The sequence below is a fragment of the Sinocyclocheilus rhinocerous genome, unplaced genomic scaffold, assembly GCF_001515625.1.
Source record: "Sinocyclocheilus rhinocerous isolate Xijiao unplaced genomic scaffold, SAMN03320098_v1.1 scaffold629, whole genome shotgun sequence".
NCBI classification, from domain to species: domain Eukaryota; kingdom Metazoa; phylum Chordata; class Actinopteri; order Cypriniformes; family Cyprinidae; genus Sinocyclocheilus; species Sinocyclocheilus rhinocerous.
The window spans coordinates 262,632-278,183 of record NW_015652278.1 but is presented as its reverse complement, the minus strand read 5'-3'; the positions used below and the strand labels follow the sequence as shown (position 1 = coordinate 278,183).

General features: G+C 36.3%; 1 protein-coding gene across 2 annotated transcripts in view; it reads right to left on the bottom strand.

Annotated features, from left to right (window-relative positions):
• Positions 1 to 2,342: 2,342 nt before the first annotated feature.
• Positions 2,343 to 15,552, bottom strand: part of LOC107714333 (disintegrin and metalloproteinase domain-containing protein 22-like) — a 71,373-nt gene continuing 58,163 nt past the window's right edge. The window contains exons 16-32 of one of the 2 annotated variants that reach the window (XM_016520147.1): positions 15,379 to 15,450; positions 15,206 to 15,298; positions 15,042 to 15,122; positions 14,391 to 14,441; positions 14,205 to 14,268; positions 13,739 to 13,844; positions 13,357 to 13,476; positions 13,114 to 13,282; positions 11,857 to 11,968; positions 10,638 to 10,728; positions 10,069 to 10,122; positions 9,315 to 9,515; positions 8,027 to 8,127; positions 7,868 to 7,934; positions 3,914 to 4,037; positions 2,578 to 2,630; positions 2,343 to 2,452 (exon numbers count right to left, since the gene is read on the bottom strand). In XM_016520147.1, the coding sequence (XP_016375633.1) occupies positions 2,610 to 2,630; positions 3,914 to 4,037; positions 7,868 to 7,934; positions 8,027 to 8,127; positions 9,315 to 9,515; positions 10,069 to 10,122; positions 10,638 to 10,728; positions 11,857 to 11,968; positions 13,114 to 13,282; positions 13,357 to 13,476; positions 13,739 to 13,844; positions 14,205 to 14,268; positions 14,391 to 14,441; positions 15,042 to 15,122; positions 15,206 to 15,298; positions 15,379 to 15,450 (1,527 nt within the window). In that variant the 3' untranslated portion in view covers positions 2,343 to 2,452; positions 2,578 to 2,609. Of the gene's footprint in view, positions 2,631 to 3,913; positions 4,038 to 7,867; positions 7,935 to 8,026; positions 8,128 to 9,314; positions 9,516 to 10,068; positions 10,123 to 10,637; positions 10,729 to 11,856; positions 11,969 to 13,113; positions 13,283 to 13,356; positions 13,477 to 13,738; positions 13,845 to 14,204; positions 14,269 to 14,390; positions 14,442 to 15,041; positions 15,123 to 15,205; positions 15,299 to 15,378; positions 15,451 to 15,552 lie in introns of both variants that reach the window. The other variant, XM_016520146.1, reaches the window with a different exon arrangement.

The following is a 15,552-nucleotide window of genomic DNA, read 5'->3' as shown; positions in this document are numbered from 1 at the left end:
TAAGGTGGATAGACAATACGCAAATCTGTTCCTGTTGCAGCATGTATCACAAAAAAGCCAAGTACCCAAAAACAATCAGCTAAAATCACATTCCTTACGCTTACGAGAGAATTATAAATAACGTGAGATGAAGACGATAAGTAAATGAAAGAATTACAGTGAGCATGAGGGGAAAAACTCGATTGAATCACAAACAGAGACTAATAAGGCCTCGTGCACGTTACAATGAAGAAGCTCATTTCATTTTCTCATGTGTTGTCATGGTAGCACTTTGTAACTGACACATAGTCCATTAATTGTAAACTTATGTAGACACTACTGCAGATTTTTAAAGTCATCATGAAAATCCATCCTATCTATTATTTTAATGTATGGCATAGGTCTTTAACCCTGCTCCTGGGGACCCACTGTCCTGCAGAGTTTCTTTCAAACCTGTATCAGCACACCTGGCCTGTGACTTTTCAAGTGATCCTGGAGACCTTGATTATGCTGGGTACACACCACAAGATAATCGGGCTGATTTTGGGCCGATTTCTCCCCTTCCGACAATCCTAGGTAATGTCCCGATTATCTTGGTGGTTCTAAAGATTATCTTATCAGATTTTCCTGTGGTGTGAGGTGTGTTAAGAGTGACTGAATCTGCTCGGAAGAATGTCGGAGGCGCCCCGATCGCGAATCGTAAATACTCAACATGTTGAATATTTACGATCAGAAATCCTGATGTGTGGGTGGGAACCCCCGAGGACACCACACACTATAGGAGCAAAACAGTTAAATCTAGGAGTTTTTTGTCCTCATGTTTGTGGTCTCTCACATCTTGAAGATCTTATAAGATTTTAAAAATCTTTTAGTGTGTACCCAGCATTAGTTGGTTCAGGTGTGTTTGATTAGGGTTGGAGCTGAACTCCCCAGGAGCAGGGTTGAAGACCTGTGATGTATGCTATTGTGAACAATTCATCCATTCATATTTCTTTTCTCTCTCTCTCTCTTAACCTCGTAATGTTTAATCAAGATGTTTTGTGGCTTGTTTACACCATGGAATTAAAAAAAAAAAGTAATTGAGACTTTTTATCTCACAATTCTGATAGAAAAGTAAAAATCGCAAGTTATAAACTCAGATTTGCAAGAAAAAAACTCCAGAATTGTAGATAAAGAGTTGCAATTACCTTTTTTAATTGTTTTATTCTGTGACAGAAACAAGCTTCCATTAAAAACGAACAACTTCTCTCTGGTGATGTGTCAGACTTCTCCAATCATTTAGTCTACTTAAACCCCGCCTCTGTCTTGCAGTCACCAAATGAATCGAATGGGTGGAGCTGGATGACGTTTCCGGACCTAGTTATGTTCAGGGATAGGGTTATGGTTATTTAGGGTGTGGTTAGACCTTAAAGCTCCACCCATTACATCCAGAGAATGGGAGCTGGATGTCAAGCTCTGCAGCGACCACCTTCTTCTGCAGACTGGCATTCAGATCTGCCTCCATCAATCAAAAACCTACAGATGGAAGCAGGTCCCTGTCCTAAAGTTTTTCTTTTTCAATAATCAGTTACACTCAAGATATACATCACAGAGGAAAAAAAGATCTGTAGCTATTTCTGTTTGTCACAACTTTAAAATTGATCTTAACTCCTTTAACTACTCAATTTGAAGTAGAAGATTTTGGACATTACAAAAGTGTCAGTGATCGTGACGTACTGCTATGATCTGGGACTGATGCAGAAATCATGAAATGGCGCTTCTGCCTTGTAGCGTGTGCTAGGCTTGTGATGGATTCTGTAAATTTAGGAAGACGATCACAGGACAGACACTCTAAAGCAGAAGAGAAGTTCCACCACGCTCTGCACAACCAAACATTAAAACCGAAAAATACTACACTCTCACATTTCACTCTGAATTATATGACATATGTACAAAATTCTCTGAGAAGAGATGACTGCATGAACGGGCCCGGGTGATGTTCTGGTGAAGTGGACGTGGGGGTTTCAAATGGGATTGAATCTTACCAGCCTACGAAGCTGTCCTTCAATACATGCGGCACCCTTGAGTGAAAGATCTTAAAACATTTGTACATCGTTACACTACAAGGAATCGATAAACATGTTTTCTCATGCATACAGCAGTAGGTTCTACAGTGACAGCGTGCGCTCAAAACAATAGTTAACTTCCTGCTCCTGCATGAGCTTCTTGCACCCAGGCAACAAGGGCACCAATCACAAGACAGCATGTGTTTGGAGGCGGGGCAGGGCATGTGTGGGGTCACAGGAGGGGGTGGGGTTTAACGAGGGCAGGAGTGGCTGCTGTTGTTTCTGTTTCTGCTTAGCACGGCTGCCATTCCGGGTTTGTCTCGTGATGAAATCGTGTTCCTGAGTCCTGTTTATGAATGACAGCAGGAATGGGAATCTGATACCACGCTCCTCAACGTCCAGGGTGAGACTGCTCCATGCCACAAATGCTGAACAGAGATCAGAGGAGACCACGCCCAACTCTTCCATTCACTCGTCCCTTGTTTCTCCATTTGAATTCCTTATTTTCTTATTTCATTTTCTCATTCATACAAAAGCGGAGGAAAATCCTTACGGAGTTTTGCAGACCAGTTTCGAGGAGTTCTTTTATATTGACGTTTCCCACAGCTGAAACAGATCACGCACAGACAAAATGAACACATGCTATTCAAGCCAGTCATGATGAAAAAAGTATGCATGCTTATTATGATTATTACAATAATGTGCAGGCGGCACAAAGTCTTCAGCAAAATTAGATGTTCTTGAGTAAATATTTGAGAATTTCTTTCAAGAAAATTTTCAAGAATTGCACTTAGGAACATTCTTAGAAACTTCTTAAAATTAATCTTAAAAAATGCCTTATCTTCCTCACAGTTTTTTTGTGAATGTGGCCCCAGGCTTGTGGGTATCTAGTTTACTTTTTGACTAAGTGCTTCATATGATCTGTGCATGATAGCAATGGGAAAACAACGCTTTTCGAAGCTCTGAACCAATTGTTTCGTGTTATTAGGCAGGGCTTGACAAACAAGTCAATTAGTAGCATTTAAGTTTCATTTTCCTTTTTATACACACACAAGTATTAAAATTCATTAAATTAATTAAAAATGAACCTACATTATAAAACTAATCAGAGATGAATTTGACACGTGTTCATGTGTTCACCAGATCAATGTCATCCAGTGTTATTTTAGTATAATTGAGATACTATTATAGTTTTTAAATATATTTTTAATTAGATTTTATTTTTGTTTTCTGATTTCATGTTAATTTTAGTTAAAGTTTGAGTAATTTTGTTGTGTGCTTTTTGTTGTCGTTTTTATTAGTTTTTGTTGTTTTTACATAGGTTTATATAGGTTTTAAGAATTTTTAGTACATCAAGTTAAACTAAATAAAAATTAGAAATGTTGCCTTGGAAACTAGCTGAAATCAAATACATTTTCATATTTTATTTTATTTCAGCTAGCATTTATTTGATTCAAGTAACGATTTTTTAAAAATGGTTTTAGTTTTAGTTAACTACTGTATAATAACCCTGACGCCATCTAGTGGCGAACCATTGGAATTTTGAAAGTTTGATACAAGTTCCGAACCATTGATTCAAAACAAATGTAAATGCTGTAAATGTTTCAAAGCTTTTACTCAAGATGATCAGTCCACTAATGAGGAGATCTTTCGAAATGTCAAATTCATCTCTGATTAGTTTTATAATGTAGGTTCATTTTTAATTAATTTAATGAATTTCGAAAGATCTCTTCATTAGTGGACTGATCATCTTGAGTAAAAGCTCTAAAGTTACACATTGTGCAGAAAATGTGGTGTAATAACCCCTTGAGAAACAAAAGCTAAATCATTGTTCTGAGGAAACTATATGATATGATAATATAGTGACGCTGACATATGGTAAGTCTTACCCTGGCACTCTGTCTGTTGGCCTTCCTCTCCTCATCTGGAAGGGGAGGCATGGGGTAGGGGTATCTCCGGCTGGAGGCGATGGAGCCCGTTGAAGAAGTGGGCGATTTGGCGGGTGACAGTGTCCTGAGGGTACGGAGAGATGTGACATTAGTACTGTAGTGCGTGAACCGGATACTAGCGGTAACAAACATGGAGCTGTCACCTTTGACCCCTTGAAGAGGTCAGAGGGAGTGTTTCCACGGCAAACCATCATCCAAAATCACTAACTTCATCAGTCCTTGCCACAAAAATACCCACTGGATCTTACTGGAGAGTGAAGCTGGGCAGATACCGCGAGCACAATGTAGTGCTGTTGGGATGTTTAACAAACGTCATGTGGGCTTACAAACATGGCGGACATGATGAGGTGATCAGGACAGACACATGTGATCATCGTCACAGAGACTTATGTCAGCCAAATGATGATGACATCACAGAGTGCAAAAGCGACACACGTTAAGCAGCAGCCGGCATGCAGAGAGGGACACTGAGTGTGAGAGGTATAGAGCAGTGGAGGAGGAATAAAACAAAAAACTAAAATCAAACAAACACAGAGCTTTAACGACAATAAATGAGACTGGTTTGGTCTTTTGATGTTCACACACAGATGCAAAAATAAAACAACCTACACAGAGCACCTGAGTGAATCTCACGAAAACACATCCTAGTTATATTTCAGTCCAAAATCAAAAGAAAATATTATGTTCAGTAAAATGAATGAGATAATTATGATATATATGATAATGACATAAAATATATATACCCATATAAAATCATTTTTAGGAACATGATCATTGGCACTGTGACAATGTTTCCCACACATTCAAGTCTTAAGACACTACTTGAAAAATGTATAATTATAACTGATTGGTGATTCTAATTCTAAAGTCATTTTAACTGTACTAGAGTGAAAGAACTACTGTAATATCTTTATTTAAATTCAAATAGATTAAAGGTAGTAAAAATGTACAATGATGTATATTTGCTTTACAATAAAGACAATTTTGATTGTTGAATGAATTGTTCATTGTTGAAGGATTGTTTATTTTTATTTGCATTACAATAATGAGAATTTTGAGATTTCTTTTTAAATGTCCTTTTTTTGTCATTAAAATAATGTCACAATGTAACAAAAAACTTCATGGTCCTAAAAATATTTTCTATGTGAAAAATTATTTCTTATTTCAGTTGATTTTGGACTGAAATCTCATCTGAACATGTTCTTGATTTTGTGAGATGATCATATGAAAGGCATTCTTGGATACTTGCATCCCATGATTTTTGATGTTTACATCAAATGATGTACTGATTATCAAATGCCTTTTGTCTTCCTTTAAAGACAAGCCATCAGTTAAACGACTGTTTCGTGAAGTATGAATGGAAGATTTCTAAGGACAAACATTTATGACTTACGATTACAAAACACTGGATGTCTGGATATACTGTTGATTCTTGTAACTGTAGAAATGTTCATGCATTTACAATACACTACTTTTAAATAACTTTCCCTAATATGTGACACTGCAGTTTAATTTCTAGTGTATCTGTTGATGACTTGTTGCAATGGAATAATAAAGGCTTAGAAGAAACAAATACTTTGAAATTAATATTTGATTTGGGGTCGTTTCTGCCAGCAAGTGCTCTTCAAACCTTTGCACTCAGCTCTCATCTCTGAAAAATGATATTTGGTTAGGGGAACGAACAACTGAGGAGGGAAACTGATGAATAGGGGACAGATATAATGCAGTCTGATGTTATTGTACCTAATATAAGGTCCTTCAGTGTTTTTATTCACATCTTCTACCCATTTAGTTACATAATACTCTGATTTGACGCAAGGGGTTAAATACCTGCAGGAGGATGGGGAAGGAGCGATAGTGAACAGAGAGATAGAGAAAGGGAAGGGTATGGGGAGAAGAGAAAGAACAGCAGAGATAGGAGAAACAGGATAAAGAAGGAAGTTGGTAAAAGTTCTTTACGGTCCAAGATGCAGGTGAGAGATCAGACAGCAGCTTAGACTACAGCACCTACACAGATATCATGAAGCTTTTTTACTTTATGGTTGGTGCAGGACAGAAAAAATCAAAGACTCTACAAAAAACAGCTGCTGTAACATCAGCATCCAATTGACCTTAGTTCACCCAAAAATGTCAAATTTGTCAATTTACTTGTCGTTCCAAACCTATTTGATTTTCTTTCTTCAGTGGAACACAAACTAGAATGTTCTTTTCAATACAATGAAAGTGAAATAGGGTTAGTGTATATCTAAAATGACAAAAACAGAATAATAAAAGTAGTCCGTATGACTTGTGCACTGTATTCAAAGCCATACAAGAACTTTTATTAAGTACTTTAAGCCGTATTCGATGAAAATCTTCCCCTTCCTGTAGCAATAATATCTCATTCACACATGCATATTCAAAAGTTTACAGTTTACTATTGTTCAAAAGTTTGGGGTCAGTAAGCTGACTGATTTTTTTTTTTTTAAAGAACTGAACACTGAACTGAAAAAAGTGGAAAAAAATCTTCTGTAACATTATAAATGTCTTTAATATTTCAGATAAATGCTGTTCTTTTGAACTTTCTATTCATAAAAGGATCCTGAAAAATACTGCATCACAGTTTCCGCAGTAATATTACAATATTATATCTATATTATATAATATTTCTTCAAGCATCAAGGTTGAATAAATGTATGCAAATTAGATTTAAGAGCTATGGCACAGGTTAAGGTTATCAGTAATTACACGTGAATTAAGATCTCTTCCTCATATCATACTGTCACGGAAACACCTGCCTCACCAGCCGAATCAGCCTCCTACACCCGCTCACAATCACCTGATTACTGATCACGGACACCTGCACCCACTTACCACACCAGTCAAATACACACTCACCTCAGTCACTCGTCGGCTGGTCTCAAGGTTGCAAGCTTCTCTGTCCTGGTTCCTCGCCTTCCGATCTGCCTGTCCCCCTCGGAATCCTCAATTCTCGGCCGGAGGACCGGAGTGCCGACCCAGATAAGACTGTGTGTTTGCTTCCATTACTCCCTATGTTGATCTCTTTTCCGTTGGAAGCCTCTCCTAAGTTCCTATTATTAACCTCTCTGACTTACGTTAACCTGCCTGTCTGCCTCTTTGTCCCGGTTGTGACACATACCATATGGCCTCAGAAGACTTAGAATATAGTGCTTGAGTCAAACTGACTACTTTTTTTTGATAATTTTTAATAGTTTAACAGGCCCTGATCACTAAATGGTTTAGCATAAAAAAGCATCAAAATTCTGTTCGCTTTCTAAAGACAGAAAGTCATACAGGTTTGGAATGACATGATGAGTGAATGATGATTTATTTTTCAGTGAACTATTCCTTTAAATTTAGCAGAACTTTTCCACAACCATCAAGCTATTCAACATTAAAGCACATCTCAGAAGTACGATGCTGCTGACTATAATGCGTTTCTGAATATGTCTTGCTTGAGATTTGAACGAATATTTGAAAATAAAGTTGTAGTATTTGTGTAGGTCAGCTGCATGTTGTGTTTTGTTTTAGTTGTGGTCAGTTTGTCACATGCGTTTGAAAAAAGAGAGTTGAGGTGCAGAAACGAGCATCAAGCTGAAATCAGAATCAGAGTGTATCTTGTGTTCATAAAGATGATGACAGACGTGCAGGTCAGTTTCAACGTGCTGTTTGTTCCAGAGGTTAAACCGATGCACACATCAATGCACACTCAAAACAAACCAACATTTACTCCAAACACACAAAATAACGTTTCAGTTAATTTGCTTGGACTTCTACAGACTGTAGTACTGAAACATGGCATAGAGTTTAAGACTCAATGCAAAGTCCAACATCTACATCAGTCTCTGTACGGTGTCATGTGACACGTCACTGTGGCAACACTGCATCTCTTACTCTGTGGAGTTGGAGCGTGGACGGAACTTCTTTCCCTTGAGCTTCCTACGGGTGCCTGTGATGTTTCCTACATCGACAGAGGAGAAGAACACATGAATGCTGAGACGAATCTGATGCAAGCTCTGCCATTTCGAGCAGATGTATTTATGGGTGCGTTACCTTGCCATGAGTTGCTCCTGGGTCGTCCATTTTCACAGACGTCAGAAATGTGCTTGGCATCTGGGATTCTTTCACTCCAGGAGTGAGACAGACCATTAGATCTTCAGACCAAAGAACAGAGAAATTCTTATTGAAGTTCATTAAATGCAGTTAGCGATTAAAAGGGTTCTGTATGAGGAAAACAAATGACAGAGACGTCACATGGGCCATTCCTACTAAGCAGTACATTTTAATGTTCCCATACATTAGATAAAATATTGGACTCACTGTTATTAAAGATAGAAATTATATCAGTTTGCTTTCTTTTAGCACACAATTAAGTGTGTTTTTCCCATGTCTCTGTGTGCTGCATACCATCATGGAAAACTGGCAATGTATTAGGCAATATTGCAGGGGTCTAAATGTCTAGCTAGAAATCAAAAGTTCTTTCTTATTACAGTACATTAATTTTTAAGCAGAGATCAAAAGATACTGTAAAGTAGGAATGACCCGCATCATTGTGATGAGCAGAACAAACACACTGAAATGAGCAAGATGAGATCATGGAGATGGACACCATGAAGACACTGACTTACTTATGTCCCAGTATTAATGATACAAGAGCCTGATAGGACTAACAATAACCAAGAGAAAGACAAACGGACAGTTTTGAGCACAAACCTGCAGCAGAGAAGTCATTAAAGAAGGAATAAAAATCTTCAAGTCTTGACTAAAAATGAGGTCCAGTAGAAGGAACAGCACAGTTTATTTTGAAGAAGTCTGTGCCAAATAAAACTGGAATTATTTCACACTTTTAATAATATACAGCTCAGAGTCAAAAGTATGAACTGTCCCTTCACAAACAAGATCTTTTTAATATCTCAGTTGCATCTACTAGACTGCAATGTGACTAAATCCAGCGCAAATGGTGACTGACTTCTGAGATGTTTGTCCTGAGGAAAATAATCTCACATACATCTCTAGTTTGAGAAGAGATCACAATGTCTCAAACTGTGTTCAGATTTGCAAAGATGCTTAAAGTCAGAGATCTCAGTATGAACTTTAACATTTCTCATCAAATTATGTATGAGCATCAAGTTCATAGCTATATACTTTTACTATATGTTACAATGTCTCATTCATGTCTTAAGTCTCCAATTTTCACAGAAACATCTGAGACAAAGTTGATACTTAAATGAAACATAACTGGGAACTCCATTAAGTCTGTTGAGCTCTCAAAGTAAACTTTTACACTTTTTGTTAGCAGAGCAGGCAAAGCGATGAAGATGAAGATGGAGATGAAGCACACCTGAAGCCGAACAGAGAGATGTTTTGGCTGATGGAAGGGATAGATGGGGTGAAAGAGCAGGTGTTGATTTGGAGGTGAGACAGGTAGGCAGACCTCTTCTTGGAGCTGCTGCCGGAGTTTGAGCTCACACCCTGCGGCATATCACTGTACAGAGAATCAGCATCTCCAGGCTTCTTCACGTAATCACCAGGAGGCATTTGACTGACAAAATGAAGAAAGTTTGATATGAAAACTGAGCTGGGAATATTATCCACCAGCAAAAATCTTAAATCTGATCACTTAGAAAATTATATGAAGTACACTACGATTCAAAAGTTTGGGGTCAGATTTTAAAAAAGATATTAATACTTTTATTCAGCAAGCACACATCAAAATGATCAAAAGAGACAGTAAAAAGATTTGTTACAGAAGATTTATATTTAGAATAAATCCTGTTCTTCTGAACTTTCTTTTCATGAATGAATTTCAGCAATAATCAGCACAACTTTTTTCAACATTGATAATAATTAGAAGAAATGTGAACACCAAATCAGCATATAAGAATTTATGTGAAATTATGTTAAATATAATTAAAAAATCTTACCTACCCAAACTTTTGGGTGGCAAATGTAATACATAGGTTAGGGAGCTTGTTGAAATCCTTAATCCAAAAGTATAAGCAATAATAATAACCTTAGCAGTAATTCGAAACTTTCCACTCCCTCACACAACACATAAAAACACTCTCAGAAAACGAAGAGAAAGGAGAACAAACCGACAGAATCTTCTGTGTACGTCTGACTCAACATACTGACGCTGTCTGTAGCTCCTTCACATGGGAGAAAACACAGAAAAAAGCAACAACCACAATTAGTGTAAAACATCCAGGGAAAAGCATAATAAAAGAACAAATGTAAAACTGTATATCATTTGGTTCTGTATGTGGTAAACAATGCCTGTTGCAATCACGAGTGCATGTAAAATGCCAGTTTAAGGGACAGTTCACCCAAAAATTACTGTGTCTTCCTCACTCGTTCCAAACCTGTATGTATGACTTTTTCTGTGGAGCACACGGAAGGAACTGTTTAGAAAATTTCTGAGGTGCTCTTCACCATGCAATTAAAGTGAAGGCAGAAGCTGTTGTGCTCCAAAAGTTTCAACAAAATAAAAAAAAAAATAGCCCTTTGGAGATTCTGCTAATCTTCTTCTGAGTTCAGTGCAAGAAAGTTTGGAATGACATGAAGGTAAATGGTGATAGAATTTTAATTTTGGGGTGGACTATCCCTTTAAATAAAGTTAAAAAATGTTTTCAGCTATTGTGGGGTCTGTAGTCATGTGACTCACTTGTATCCCCATGCAGAAATGCCAAGAATCAGTGCAAGGACCAGGATAGAGCCTGCAATGGCCCCGATGATGATGTTAGTAGTGATGGTGCCTGTCAGAGGAACAGAACATTTAATGTGTAGCCATGGCAACTAAAAGTCAACACTGACCTGCAATCATCTGGACAAACCAAAACTAATCTGATATAGATACAGAATCTTTTTTTTTGTCCAGTTGACCGCATGCCAAAATCAATCTGGAATAAAAACAGATAGAGACAGAAACCAGAAAAAAGATTTAGATAAAGATTTATGACTCTTTCTGTCCACGGAGGCTGTATGTTAAAGGCATCCATTTAAAATAAAATCCATAAAACAGGGTATATGACGATGTTTATAACAACACAGCACAGCAGATAAACACTGCTAGCTTTCATTCAGACAGAAACACGGAGGAATGATGGGGCGAGTGAACGACAAAACGACAACAAACAACAACTCAAATCTAAACTCACTGTCACTCCAGCAAAAGACATGAGCCTGTCCACAAAGAACGAGTGCATATAAACAAAAGCCATGAAACAGAAAAATAAAAAGAGAAATTAAAAGCGTGTGAAATGTGTGTGAGTGGTGAATGAACATGAACATGAAAACAGAACAGAAGAAAAACAGACTAACAAAAAAAATTATCTTGATATATTCAGCATTCATATATTTATATATATATATATTTGTTAAATATCTTAATGGTTATGTATCTGAAACAGCTTACAATTGTGTTGCAATAACAGGAACCATCAAATTTAACCTAACAGTCAAGTAGATTCAAAATGTTTAATGTAAGGATTAATTGAATGTAAAAATCTTGTAAATAATTAATAAATTCTAAACTGTTTTTCACTAAATAAATTAAAATGATTAAATAAAATCCTTCAGTGCATTAATATCGCTGATGCATAAGAGAACACCTTATTTCTTGTAAAGTTGACATATGTGTCCGTTTTACACAAATTACCAATGAAATATGCCCAGACACGACATCTGATTCTTTAAGCTTTAAGCAAGGCGGTGAGTCTCCACTTGCTGGAGGCTTTTGCTCATAACTGCCATGTCTGCTGCTTCTGGATTCATGTCATAAGCTGGTTTTGTAATGCATGTTGGTAAAGGATCTACAAATAGTGGAACTGGTTCTGCATATCATTCTCTTGTGAAGACTAAGCAAAGGTGAAAGTTTGGCCTACCTGGTGTTTTGGCTGTGGGTCGCACCAGCAGGTAACTCAGAGGAGAGGTGGCGTTACATTCCTCACCTGCCCAGCCCAGGTCACACACACACCTGAGCTCATTACTGCACACCTACAGCACACACACACATATAGATAAAGCAATTATAGAATGAAGTCAAAACACAGTGATGAACAGCAGCATTTAACTAAATCGTTTGCTACAATAAAAGATTATGCAGGGACTTAAATCAGTGAACTGTTTATTCAAATATTATGGGTATTTATATAAACAAAATGTAAATATAGCACATGAAAGAGTTCAATCTGGCCCACAGTATGATTTATTACGTTATTTAAAATTTTTATTTATAAAATTTTGACAATTTATTATTGTCTTTTTATTATTATTTATACATTCATAATAAATTATTTTACATTAAAATCAGTGCTTTCAATCCATTAAAATGTTAGCTAATTTATAGCACATTTTTCTGTAATCGCAATTAATCACATCTAACATAAACATTAGTAACCATAAATACATTTTCACAATGAATCTCCAAATTAAAGTAGGAAAAATATAAAGACGGTATATTTGAAATATTTGTTTAATCACCAATACCAATACTGATAGATATCCATTAAAATGTTAGCTAATTTATAGCACATTTTTCTGTAATCGCAATTAATCACATCTAACATAAACATTAGTAACCATAAATACATTTTCACGATGAATCTCCAAATTAAAGTAGGAAAAATATAAAGACGGTATATTTGAAATATTTGTTTAATCACCAATACCAATAGATATTTTTTTTAAATATAAATGTTGCTATTCTACATTATAGTAAAATTTGTGCCATCATTTAATAGACTTAAACTGTTACAGAACATTATTATATAAAAATAGTATAACTTTTAATTTAAGTGAACTTACAACAATCTTCACATTATCCCATTAGCCTATCATAAATTTCACATTTAGCTGTGCCTTTTATATAGTGTATATAGTAATATAGTGATGTTTCTTTCTCTACCAATATCAGGCTTCTCTGTTTGAATGAAAGCTGTCAGGTCATTTTTGCCACACTTAGAATATTTGGCACATTTATTTCCACAATAAATAAGAAAATTACCATTTCACAGTCCAAACTGTCTTCTAATTATTTATTCATGGCATTTGGCACTCGTTAATGTGCACCTTTTTTTCAGCTGAAACTGGATCGGTGGGTGACACAACTGTCACAATTCACACCACACACAATCTCTCACCCCATGTCCGGAGCAGATCACCCTTTCGTTGGTGCCGGGGCACGTGCTGAAGTTGAATTCCTGCACTAGGAGGCATTTGTGATTAAAGCAGATGCGATCCGTCCCACACGCCGTTCCATCCTCTACGTATCCCAAATCAGTGTTGCCATCAATCAGCACATGGCCTCCACTGAAACATTCAAACTCACTTTAGGAAAATCAATCACATAGAAAGCTGAAGTGAGCGTGTGTTTGTGTATGTACCTGCAGTCCAGTGAGGCGCTGTGCTGGGCCACAGAGAAAGAAGTCAAACCTCCCTGTAACTCTCCTAGTCTGGGTGCAGGAGAAATGTTGGAGCACAGCAGGTATCCACAGTGTACATCCCTAAAACACACACATGCACACTTTTTAATCTAGATAGAGTAAATAAAATTAAGGTAATCCCATAATAAATTAGAAAAAAGTAATTAGCACAAGATTAACACAAACTAGGAAATTATGTGATTTTAAGCATAATTTTCAAGCCTGGAAAAATTCATAGAAATTTCTATAATATAACAATTTTTTTTTAAATATACAATATACATACACACACTTTTAAGGTTAACACACTTCCCCATCAGTGTGGTATGACCGTCGAACTCACTGTTTTTTGCACTGAATCCAGGTGTCTCTGTCACGTCCACAGTTGCCCTTCTCTGTGCCCTCAATGTTGAGTTTCTCATAGCAAAACTTATCAGCCGATGTTGCTTCTTTAGAAACAGAGACATCACACGTCATAATTACATCAGCACCACTAACTGAAATAAATATGTTTAAGTTAAAGTACTACAATGAATAACACTAAAACTGAAATAAAACGAATCAGTTTTCTAAAGTGTTTTTGAAAAATCACATACCCTGCCTTTAAGACCAAATAGAATAGAAAAATTAACACTTTGAAATATTATTAAAAAGAACTAATAAAGTTAAAATAAAATTAAAAGTTAAGTTAAAATTAAAATTAAAATTTAATTAAATTTAATTAAATATAAAATGTAAAAAAAATATTCAAAATAATAATAAATAATATAATAGCGTATAAATAATATTAAAATAACATTGCCACTCACTCTCTCCCCAGAGGTATTTGCACTGTCTGTCCTTGGTTTTGCACCTGCCATTGAAACATCTTCCCTAAAATGAGTGAAATTAAGAAAAATAGGTTACACTGATATATCAAAATAATATAAGATGATAAATAATAAATTATGACTAATATATATACAGTATATACATTTGATATACATAAAACTCACTTGGTCTTTCTCACATGTGTACCCATCCATCTTGTGCCGGTTTGGAGGACACTAAAAAATATATGGAGTTTTACATTTTAAAGCATGTTTAGAATGGCATACTATTTACTGTTTTTAAATGAATGTCGTATGCAGTATACCAGGTAGAGTAGGATATGTGAATTTGATGTATGCATAGAATACTAGTATGATCTACTAGATTTGCAGAAATGTGCAATATAAAGCAGAGCACACTGAATGGAATACTGTGTCCCATAATGCAATGTGTTTGACTTGAACCAGAAGCTATATCTTATATATTCATGTTCATCCAAGTGACAGCCATACCATTAAACCGATTAAAAAGATTAAGATACAAAAAAAAAAAATCTATGTTAAAAATTTAATTGTGATGTTTTTATCAGCTGTTTGGACTCTCATTCTGGTGGCATCCATTCACTGCAGAGGATCCATTGGTGAGAAAGTGATGTAATGTTGTAATGTTAAATTTCTCCCCAAATCTGTTCAAATGAAGAAACAAACTCATCTACATCTTGGATGGCCTGAGGGTTAGTAAATTTTCAGCACATTTTCTTTTTTAAACTATTCCTTTGATGTATTAATTCTACTGCTGTAGGATGTGTTGTGAGATGTATGTAACAGTGCCCTCACCTGGCTGGAGTTCCCAGTGCACATTTCAGGTATGTCACAATCATTGACAGCGTCACGACAAAGTACACCCATAAACTCCAGCTACAGAGATAGCACAATGATCATTAAAAGTCACACACACAAACAGAAGGCTACAGAGTTTTCTTGTTCGACTCAGCGCCTACCTGACAGTTCTTACAACAGAGACCATCACTGCATTTGGCTCCCTGAGTCAACATACATTTCTTGCAGCAGTTCTCCCCTTCTCTAGCACACTCCTGCAGAAAGACAGAAAAAACCTGATTACATAAGCAGTGTCAGATTAATGTGATCATGATGTTGATGTAAGATCACTCACGGCTGGGCTTCCACAGTCACACTCCTCTCCTGCCTCCACAAAACTATTTCCACACTCTGGAGGATCCAAGAGCTACAGAACAAAAAAAGAGTTATAAAGCAAGAGCACTGTTACTTGTTCATTATATATATATATATATATATATATATATACTGTATATATATATATATATAT